This window comes from Morchella sextelata, assembly GCF_020137385.1.
Source record: "Morchella sextelata strain SCLS chromosome Unknown scls_20, whole genome shotgun sequence".
Lineage (NCBI taxonomy): Eukaryota > Fungi > Ascomycota > Pezizomycetes > Pezizales > Morchellaceae > Morchella > Morchella sextelata.
In genome coordinates, this window is record NW_025408635.1 from 225604 (window position 1) to 236886 (window position 11283).

Genomic DNA, 11283 nt, shown 5'->3' on the forward strand with positions numbered 1-11283 from the left:
CGTGCCTGTTAGATCGAGCCTACACGGGAGACGTACCCGCCGCCATGGGGAAACGGTCCACCCGTAGAAGGCTTGATCAAAACGATGAGAGATCTATGGCTAGGCTACTTACGGATGACGGGTCGTTGCCAACGAACAACATATCCGTTTCAACAAGCCAATTACTAGAGACTTTGGAGATAGTAATTCATTGGTGAAGTTCTGATACAGTTCCATGCGCAGGCCACTCCAATAGGATGAGAAACCAGATTTTGAAGACGCTTTTCCCCTTCGAGCGCTCTCCCGGGGGTTGTTGAAAATCGAGTGACACGCGGTGAGTAGGATTAACCGGAGAAACAATAAGTCTCATAAGCTTTGTTCAAACATCTACGTTGGGGAGATCATACCCAATAACCTCAGGGCGGTCCAAAAATTAAGACAGTAAGGAATGTGCGTAATGATGGGCACGAGACAAGACGAGACCATTTTGCACCAAGTCTCGTCTTGTCTTGTCTCGTCCCATCATAGTCTTGGGAGTCTCGAGGCGAATCTCGAGACTGATATAAGCTAAACTCAATCCGAATTTGAGGTAAGAAGTTGTACCCAAATCTGTTAATGTTCACTTTTGAACAGGGACTAGAAATTCTTGGCAATAAATTGTGGATAGAACCCGGGCCCAAAATGCACACCCGATTTTCAGAAGCCTACATAAGAGGAAATCTGAGAATGAGGAAGCCTAAATATTAGGAAGAGCCCTTACTTTGGATCATTTAACATCACTCGGAGGTCTCGAGACTTATCTCGAGATTTCGAGAAAAACTCTCGAGATATCTCGTCTTGTCCCAGGGTCGTCTCGTCAGGTCTTGAGACAAAGTCTCTGGACTGTGAGTCTCGTGCCCATCATATTTACATGTGCGTTTTTTGATGCTAAATGGTATAAAGTCGTAGTATTATCTCAAGTCTCTATCAAAGAAGGTGATAGCGATACCGTAGCTTTACAGCCTACTTCTTTACGTCGCAGTCATCGAATCCAGTACTTCCATATTACTATAGCTATATCGATAATATTATGGTTCATCCTCCCCAAGGGGCCTCACCCATCTTGCGCGAGCTAGGTTTTGGAAGTTTTCCCTAGTTACAATGCCTGAATAGAGCGCGGATAACTCCAAGTACGCTGCCATAATCTTCGGGTTACATGCGAGTAGGACGGATTCTTACTACTATTACTATTTTCACCCACTATGTAGGGTTAGGGTTTCGGTGGCACTTCGAGTGAAGGATCATGACCGATAACCCAAAGCAGAGTCCAGTTTCGACGATTCCTTGGGTGCTGTGGATCCGCGGTTGTTCTAATGAATGGAAAGAAACAAGTCAAGAAAGGGGGGGAATCATAAAAAAAACATCCAGTTAATGTGCCCCTGAATTTAGACAACGTTGTATGTACCCAACATATCAAACCACATTTTATCAATGTTCACGAGGCATACGTTTCCATGCTCGCCATATGCACTACGATAACTGGCCTCCATGCCTACTGATATACAAGCTAGTCTACATTTACACAGTGGAATGCAAGTATTTAAGTAGAAGTATAGTTTTGTGATATTTCGTAGAATGTCATGTCATGTACTCATCCAACGATCATTGAACAATTCAAGTTGCTGAGGTATAGAATAAACATCTTAAGCCCACGATACTTCTAGAAAACAACCCAGATATAATAGGAAAGGCAGATTCCAAAGATTTCAATTAGGGTTAGTTATGTTTGTTTCGAACACTGTTAGTATGGGCAAAACAGGTTTAGAGGATATATTGAATTCCACTCGACCACGGTGATCATGATTAAGTCAGTATGATTACAATTTATCGGGCGGAGAAACTTTAAAGAATATCAAATCTTTTGTGATAATGGGAGCCAAACCCTACGGAAAGATCTAAAATGACACTTTTTGATATACTTGGTCAATTGATGCACGATCACCTACAATACAAACTGACACACTTCGCTCTCACAATTCAAAAGGTTAGGCAACAATGATAGAATAGGTCGAAGACAGAATGTTGATGACCTCTTGACGTAGGAATTCGGAGTTATTCTCATGACAGTTTTATGATTGAATTCCGGTGATCCAGTGCTCACAAATATTGTAAACGACGTACGCAGTACTCAGCTGCTGTCGACTTAAAGTCAAAACTAGCATCACCCTTACCTTCAGATCCGTAAATCTGGGAGGGGGCTTGTCACTAGTGACCCAATATTTCTGTACCATATGCTTAAGCACTTCTGTTACTTATAAACTAAAAAACTACCCTTTACAAAACCCAGGCGCTGCAGTGTGCCATTACCTGGTGGAGTTCTGAGAGTCATTGATTTCATTGTGCCTGTGAAAAGAGTTCGTGGTGTGAAATTCAGATTTCCTGTGTCACTTTAGATCCTGGAAGTGGGAGTGAATAATACCGAAGGTCAAAAAGTCCGTGCCGTACGGAAGGCTGATCAGCCAATAGAAAAACTACAATTCGGAGAAAGTTTACGTTCCTTTAAAAGAAGTCATTTTTGGTTATCTTTTTCCCCTGTATAAATTCTCATCTGGTAATTATAAGGTTTTCATGTTGTGACAAAGAGCAAAGCTCCCGGGCTTGATATTTATCATTCTTTCTTCTAGAACTCGGGTCTTCATTATGTTTGTATATCAAGGCCAAATAAATTCCCCCATTTAACCTTTCGCACTGTTCAGCTCACCCCTTTTCAATGTCTCTCTTTAATAATTATATAAATAACATGGCTAGAATTGGCCGGTCACTTGTGCTCAACGAACAAATGAGTTAAAGTCCCAGAAGTCTGATTATCGAGATTCAATTTTAATAAAAGTGTGAGCATGGGCTGGGTCCGAGACTCCCGACTGTCTTCTAGTACGTACATCTTCACCATGTGCTAATTGATCAGGCAAAAGGCTTTACATTTTAGTATAGATCTAGAGCGGGACCATTATGGCTGAAGATATGTTAATCTTGGTATAAAACTTCAACGCAAGAAACCGAAAAATTTACTATCTGCGGGGCCCGCCCCGGGAGGGGTGTGGTATAACGTGTCAATTTAGGACAGAGTATATATAGTTACACACTATAGGCCAGAAAATCTAAGTACTTCAAGATGGTCGGCTGGATCTGACGAAACGAATCCATAGGACAGATTCTTTTGGTGATGCCGAATCAATGCATGTAGTGAGGACAGCCTAAATATTTGAACCAAGGTGTTTGAACTAAGGTATTGGATCATTGCTAAATCGAAGAGACTACAGATGTCAATGATACCTACAACCACTCAAGGCGCCTCTGTGGTAGCCCTGCTGTGGCGGTAACATATATGTACATGCAATCACTATTCTAGCCGTGACGCGCCGATTACACCTCCCGTTGCCGTGCCAAACCCCAATTAAATCATACTTTCCACGCTAATGAACGACACATTACGACAAAACGCGGGAGAGGGGTAGACCCCACCCCCACCCCAACGATAAGATCCATTCGTCCTGCCCCTCCATCCTATCACATCCACCCCAAACAACCCTATCACACTCATACTTCTACCTTCATCCGCTGGAGCTCTCTGCGAGTCTAGATTCACCACTGTAAGTACCGCTCTCCATTAAGGCTGGCCAGCGGGAATGATGGATGAACTCTAAGAATAAATTCAGGATTGAATATATAGTGGATAAATTTACACGCGGAATGACAGTGACCCTGTTACCTGAAGACCAACCCGTGTGTTACATGTAAGCCTGAGTTCCGTACATCTCGAATATCCCCTTCACGACCAGGGAAAATCGGCTCTATTCACAGTGAGAGTGCTGGCGTGGGCCTACTTATCTACCAACATGAAGTTTGGCGTGGTTTAGGGATATTTCGGCATTGCGGGAAATACAGGTTCAATTGCAAGCCATCTTCGCCAACATTTTACCTACTGGTCAGTGTGTTAGGAATCTGGATCTTCGCCGCCGCCAAGTCTACCCTGGTGTCACCAACGAGAACTCAAACGGATGTGTTGGGGGGTTGACTACACAAATTGACGGAAACTTCAACATATATAGCCAATAGCATATACAGTACGTTTCTGTCCATTTAACTTTTTCGTTTTAAGCTCAGTTAGAATAGCAAAGTATGCCATACTGTATTCCAGTATGGTGTGACGTGACGCACGTGATGTTCTGCGTGACAGAACGTCCTACTGCATTACTGATCGTTTCCCGACACAAAAGGAGCATTCTGGACACATACCGGCAGTTATTTGACATATTTGACATTATGCGGTACGCTGATCGACACTTGCACGAATCAATAGGTCCGAGTGATACCCCATGATTCGTAATAAAGACGGAACGGGTGTATACGCCGGTCAAAATTCACATCCAAAGAGCACAATTGGGGAAGACTTAACTCGGGGACACATGTTGAGTGAGCGCTATCAAGCTCGATTGCAGAAAAACACTTTGTCCATATGCGACGGCGAAGCGACAATACTTACACGGACGCCGGATGCCAACAAAATGAACTGTATCCTCTCATTTTTTTTCGATATTCCAGCTGATGTTCTGCACCCTGCAGTAGCTCCTTGCTTATGGTTTCCGGAACGAGCTTACTCTTCCTTTGAACACATCATTCAGGGACCGTCCTCGTGGCTTTGCAGAGGATTATTCTTTTGAATCAGGTGATATCACTCGTCCTTTATTCATGAATATTTTCGAGCTATATCGAAATCGGGGCGGCTCAGAGTTTCGTATGTAAGGGATCCTCGCACTCGAAGCGTTTCAAGACCAGACCAGTGCGGGCCATCGCGATTGGGTGTCAGAATTCAATTCGTTGGTGCTACATATGCGCCTAGCTTTTAACCCTAGCCCTCACCCAACGACGCCACATCTCTTCCTTGCAAGTCAATTGATCAGCAAAATTCAACATAGTTACGTCGGATCTTGTCATGAGGTATTTGACACGTTTAGAATTTTCAATCCTGCTAGATAAAGATGTTTCCCACTTTATCCCGTTTGGCCTTTACAAACATCGATATCTACCGGTGGATACTTCCTGATCCTTCCGCCGAAAACTCTTGGCTGCCAACGCTATCCAGGAGCGGGAAGGGAGGGAAGTGGCTTGCACGAGGGAAACGTCACAAACATCGAATAGGATTCCTGGATTTGAGATTCCAATTGGACTGTCTACCATTTGCGGGCGTTGCCATAATTGCGGGGTACATGTTCGAACTCTCTGTTGCGATGGAATCCTATTGATGTGGTTGGTTGCATATCGAGTGATCATCTATGCTTTCCGATCGAAACCTTACCATTCAGATCTCATAGATTTCGCGTTGCATGTGAAATTGCAAGTGGGTGAGAAAGAAAATGCCCATGATGAGAAACGTGGATATCATGCGTCATGGTATTGGAGAGGTTACCGAGTACGGCCGGGAGAGGCACGTACGGCATTGAACCTCCAACGACCGGGTCGTATCGTAAAATGATACTTTTTTGTTCACGTCCACGCGCAGCTGTAATATCGTAACGGTTAGATATCAAAATACTGGTCAATATTTTTATTTATTTATTTTTTGCTAATTGGTTTCAACAGCGACGTGAACCCGTTCCGTTTGGCATTTACATTTTTTTTTCTCTTCGGTGCCTCCCGCCCGAACCTTAAACCGATTTATACCGACGTAGGCATGCGCAACCACTCGCATATCAGCAACCCAGTCAACCCAACCTCCTCCCTTCCTTCAGGGAGTAATTTGTACCCAATTCGTCACAAGCCACTCTACACTCAGGTAAAGTGGTTTATTTCAGCTCGCTCTTGCCGGCCTTCTTTTTAATTGAATTCTGCGTGGCGAAAGGGGATCCTTGTAGATACACGCGTGTGCCGTAGCGGTATATGTCCGATGCGGAATTTCGAGGCTTCTTTCTTCTCCCCGAACCTTCTGCTGGCTTCTTTCTGAGTGTCCTAGGGTTCTTGTGGTTGGTGGCTTTGGGGCCTGGTTTCTGCTACACCTGTTGCTGACCGAGTGAACAGTCTCGCGCACGTAGGAACGAGCAGGACAAGTGGTATGTGTCAGAATGGTTTCGAGAGCTGCGAACAGAGGAAGCCATCAGGCGTTTCCGGCCGAATTCACCGAATTCACCGCGCCGGTAGTAGGGGCCCTAGCGAAACGAGGAGTTGAATACTACACTCTATAGTCAATGGCGCCTATGTACAGGTAGTTTACTGCTAGCCGTACTTGAAGACAGTGAAGAAAACCAACAAATAAAAAGGATTGCTTCTCTGCAATTGAATGAATTACTGTAAGAAAAAGCCGCTCAATTTTCAAGATGGCTCTTGTTTATTCTCGGTGAAGACCACACATGCGATCGGCGGTCCGAGCTTCCCAATGGCCTGGCCGACAGAGTAGACTCCTGGCTGATGAAGGCTGAATGCATTGAACAGCGAATGCTCTTATCCTTTGATATGGCCCAATATAGTATCCAGCGGGCTTGCGCGCGGTTGATTCCCAGCCAGTAAACGAAACAAACGAAGAAATATCCAGACGATGACAATTTTCTAGGTAGCTGAAGCTGGGCCGAAGCTGGAGTTTATTCCAGATTCCTTCCTTCCTTGGTCTTTTATTCTGCATGGACAGGGCCGTCAAGCATAGCCAACTCGTCTTGATCTTTGCGTTGCATCATGTTGGTTGGGGTGGTGGTGCAACTCGCCTCGCGCCCCACCTTCCTTCCAAAGATCGATCGATTGCCCGCTAGAGTAGTTTATCGCTAGGCGTCTTTTTCAGCCCATCATAATCTCCTGGTTGTCGAGCCAACAGCGCTAATAGAGGAGGACCCTTGCTCCTTCTCCAATCCCGACTTCTCCGCCCCTCCTTCCTGTCGCACTCGTCGCACCTGAACCTAAAAGATCCACGAAAACGCCAAGGCCGGATTAGGAACGACTCGACTTGCTTGATCAAAACTGTCTGCTAGGGAACAATTGCGCTGAAGGCCTCTCTCGCTAAAGAGGAAATTGAGAGGCTGGCTCCTGTTCCCTTTCCCCCAGCCTCTCACTTTCGCTTCCCCACATCCCTTTTCCTTTTTTCCTTTCTTCGGGGAGAGTTTTTTACTTCCCTTTCACCCAGACAAGGTCTCATGAGCTGTCATCATTCTCCTCACTCCCTCATGTTGGTGGTGGTGGTGGTGGTGGTGGTGGTGGAAATAATGGCCGCTTCTTTGAGGCAATTCTGATCTTGATTGATATTCATTTCCTATTTTACCTCATACTGACAATTGGTGCATACGGGTGTGAAAGGGGGCTGCAGAGTGCAGCTAAAGGTTGCACAGTACCCATTCGGCCCCCGGTTCTGTTTCTATTCTTGTTTGCATGCTATCAAACACAGATAGCGGACAGGGAACGAATTGGCCACCAACACGACCTGGAGAGTCGCCAATTCTATGGTCAAATCTATGGTCAAATCCTGCTGAAAAGGACAAAACAAAATCCCACAGGCCGTGCTAAGACAGCCACTCACGTGCGTCCACATAGTAGGGATCTGGTTTCTTATATACTACTATTTGGTTCATATGATGAATTGCCCGAATAGGGTCGTTTATTATGGTGATCGTCAAATCACGGTATTCGTGAGATCCTGGTAAGAGTAAACAGCACCAGCCACACAACAACAAACAGATCTCGTTTTCCCACCTCTCTCTTCCCCGCCCCCCTCGAGAGGACCGTAGCTTTGTAGTCTCGTCTGGCAAATAGTGCTCCCTTGTCCTTAGTGCCCTTCCCCATTTCAGGCACCCACGTACTTTCCCACCCCAGATCTTCGTCTAGAGAATCCCCGGACCACAGAATACACCTAGAGGAAACCCACCCATAGAGATTTCGCGTCACCTCCCATCCCGGTCCCCGAACGCCTACTTCAACCCGCAAATTCATCACGAATTCAGGTTCCCTTTTGTTCCTCCTCTATCAATCACTCGCCTCACTCGCATCCCAACCGCTCCAGCCTCTTCTCAATCAGCCAGACGTGTTCATCATCTAGCTTGAACACCTCTTTCCCCTTTTTATAATACCACAAACCAGGGTATTCTCCTTTCTTGTCGCGTTAATTAAGGCGACAGGAAAATCCCGGAGAAATCACTAAGCAGACAAGCTGGATTTTGACGCCAGAGTCCCGATTCCCTTCAGTGTCTTCCCGTCATCGTACAAGACACCTGGGACTAGTACACACGTAGTTGAAGAAACTACAATTGAGCATCACCATACTGGGGGGGTGGTAGAGCCGCCTGTCCAGTATCATTCTCATCACGAAGTCGTAGAGGTGGAGAAACAACAGGGACATCATCTTGAGGGACATCATGTCCACCTATCTCATGAGGAAGAGGAGGATCAGCGCATTGTAATCTCTGAGACCGTTCATCACGACTCTCACCATCACAATCAAAATTTCCACAATAACAATCATCATCTTCACAATCCCATGCCCGTGCACCATCACTCGACTCATGTAGTCGAGGAGGTTCACCATCACCATCATGACGAGCAGCCCTCTCAACACGTAGCACATTACGTTGACGAGGAGCGCCGCCACTCGGAAGAGGGTATCTTCTCTGACAGGTCTTCTGTCTCATCCCTTTCCTCTGAGGGCGGGAGACACCACCACGGACACCACTCGCACCGCCCCCACCTCCCTAAGTTGCTGCACGGCACCAGCCACCAACACCACACCTCCCACTCGCACCACGAACACGAGGAGCACAGCAACCACAACCTCCACCACAGCAACCACCACAGCAACCACAGCAACCACGACCACCACGACCACCACGACCACCACCACCACCACAGCGACCATTCCCCTTCTGGAATCGTGCATAAGGTTATTGACAAGGTTGTTGAGCACATCCCGCACGTCCATCTACATAAAGACGAGCACTCCCACCACACCTCTTCCTCCTCTCACCTCCACAACCAACATCAGCATCTCTCGGAAGACCATCACCACAGTCACCACTCTCCAGATCCCATTGTTGTCAGTGAAGTTACTACTGTCGAACGCACAACAGTTGTAGATCCCATCTACGAACAGCCCTCCCACCACTCCGTTCATAAAGTCACCGTCGACGAGTTCACTCCCGTAGTCGAAGTCCGCGAGTCTCATCTCCTCACCGAAAAAGAACACTCTTTCGAACAACACCCTTCTTCATCTCTCACAATGGTTAAGTTCCACGACACCCACGCTCACGGTGATGTCCACAGCTACGACCACTCCACCGGTCTTAGCCACCACGACTCCCACATCTCCAAGGCAGCTCACATCTCATCTGCCCACGAGTCAACCAAGTCCACCTTCACCATCCCCTGCCACCACATCCGCATTGGTGACTTGGTGATCCTCCAGCACCGCCCTTGCCAGATCATCCGTATCACCACCTCTGCTCAGACCGGCCAGCACCGTTACCTCGGTGTTGACTTGTTCACCAAGCAACTTCACGAGGAGCCTTGTGTTGTCTCTCACCCATCCCCCTCAGTGGTCCTCCACTCCCTTCTCGGACCCGTCTTCAAGCAGTACCGTCTCATCGACATCCGTGATGACGGAAAGCTCGTCGCCATGACCGAGACCGGTGAGATCAAGCAGGGTCTCAAGGTCGTCGACCAGGGCCACCTCTGGGGACGCTTGAAGGAGGCTTTCGGTCACGGATCTGGGTCCGTCCGTGTCTTGGTTATCTCTGACCACGGCAAGGAGTTGGCCGTTGACTACAAGATTGTTCACCTTGCCCACAAGTTGTAAACGTGTTATATCTCTAATACATTTTCCATTTGTGTGTAAAATTCATTCTTGGGGTCCCTTGAATGATCCTGTACTAGTCTCTGTGGGCGGGTGTTCTTGGGAGTAGTGTTGGCGGTCGCAATAGTTACGTCTTTTTCCTTTTGTGTCACGTTTTTGAGATATCTTTCATGTTTAATGCGAAAAACATCACAAAAAAAGAAGATGGTACGAATTTTAATTTGGGAGGGGAATTGGGGGGGGATAATCATGTTTGTAGTCTTTAGGAAATATCAAGCGGGGGTTTTCTTCTGTGTTTGGCATTTGATTCGTTTTTTCTTGCATTCGCTCTTTTTTTTCACGTTGTCTCTGGCAAAGCGGGTTGTTTGGAAAAAATTATTCTATCTTAGGGAACGAAATACAAAGTGATATTTTTTTTTGGTTCCCACCAAAATTTATAGTTCTCCATCTTTTTCCATGTGTGAATTCCTGCCATTGACCAATTCCAATGTCTCGGGGGGGAGTGGCTTCAAGGTGTTTCGATTCCAACATATCTTGACGCGTTATTGTTGACTTTGCCGCTCTTACGTCTGACGCGTATCGGATTTGTTTACCTCCACACCCAAGCCGCGTGGTTTCCCTGTTGTGGGGGTTAGAGCGGCAACTCTCACACACACTCACACACACACACAGGGCAACAGCATCAGCGGCGGCCTGACATCCGAGTCAGGTGTAGGAGGGTCCCATGCTCAGGGTCTTCTTTTTCTGTCAACGCGCATATCACATACCTACCATGCCATGCCATGCCCTGCGCGCAGCAAGTACAATTTCCAATTTCCCACGCTCGATCAGCGGGAAAAATTGAGCCATTGGATCAGCTCGCTTGTTTCCTCGCAATTGGGCAATCCCTCTCACGCGCGATGGGGAGAAATGATGATGGGTCTGATGAGATCTACAGTGCGTTTTGGGGGTCGGGGGGAGGGGGGGGTAGTGCTGCGTTGTTTTGCTGCACTTAGCTTTGGGAGAGGTCTCTCTGGAGATTGCGATTGCGGTCTTGTCCCGCACGACATGAACCCATATCCTGGGTGTTCGGATTTGGGGCTGCAATTCAATTGCACCATCCTTACCTTTTTTTTTTCCCTTTCCGTTCCCCTTGCCTTCTTTGCATTACGTTCCATCCCTCGAACCTTCGGTGTGCAGTAGGGAGAGTACATACATGAGGTAGGTACATGTGTAGCAGGTAGGGTTTCTCGACATGTAGAGCAAAGGGAAATACAAATACAAAAAAAAATGGAAAGGCTGGTGTCTTCCCCGGCCGAAGGAAGGAAGCGTGACACTGCTGACGTCGCCTTGGTTCATGTTGGGGCCGGTCGGTCGGGCATTCTATTCTCCACAGTCTCACTCTGCTCTTACGCCACAAACATAACCAATCGCACGCACGCACCTCCTTTGTGCAACCCAACCCAACCACCTCCTACTCTTTCTATCTGCCTACCAATTTTTTTTTCCTTCACTTTTCTCGCGTTCAT

The 11283-nt window shown here is 46.9% G+C and overlaps 3 protein-coding genes across 3 annotated transcripts; 2 read left to right on the top strand and 1 right to left on the bottom strand.

Annotated features, from left to right (window-relative positions):
• Positions 1-3278: 3278 nt before the first annotated feature.
• H6S33_006292 (uncharacterized protein) lies at positions 3279-6431 on the top strand (the record flags this gene model as incomplete). The annotated part of the gene is made up of 17 exons (XM_044837977.1): positions 3279-3334; positions 3474-3608; positions 3675-3752; positions 3949-3991; positions 4068-4082; positions 4132-4286; positions 4641-4684; positions 4763-4956; positions 5358-5428; positions 5519-5534; positions 5599-5615; positions 5713-5791; positions 5858-5891; positions 5969-5978; positions 6034-6065; positions 6218-6302; positions 6356-6431. 17 exons carry the CDS (start codon positions 3279-3281, stop codon positions 6429-6431), a joined length of 1140 nt encoding a protein of 379 aa, XP_044689819.1.
• A 1800-nt stretch (positions 6432-8231) lies between these two features.
• H6S33_006293 (uncharacterized protein) lies at positions 8232-9148 on the bottom strand (the record flags this gene model as incomplete). The annotated part of the gene is made up of 4 exons (XM_044837978.1): positions 8232-8353; positions 8420-8678; positions 8729-8905; positions 8951-9148. The coding sequence occupies 4 exons, from the start codon at positions 9146-9148 to the stop codon at positions 8232-8234; spliced, it is 756 nt and encodes a 251-aa protein (XP_044689820.1).
• A 54-nt stretch (positions 9149-9202) lies between these two features.
• H6S33_006294 (uncharacterized protein) lies at positions 9203-9778 on the top strand (the record flags this gene model as incomplete). Its single annotated transcript, XM_044837979.1, has 1 exon — positions 9203-9778. The coding sequence occupies one exon, from the start codon at positions 9203-9205 to the stop codon at positions 9776-9778; it is 576 nt and encodes a 191-aa protein (XP_044689821.1).
• Positions 9779-11283: the final 1505 nt, after the last annotated feature.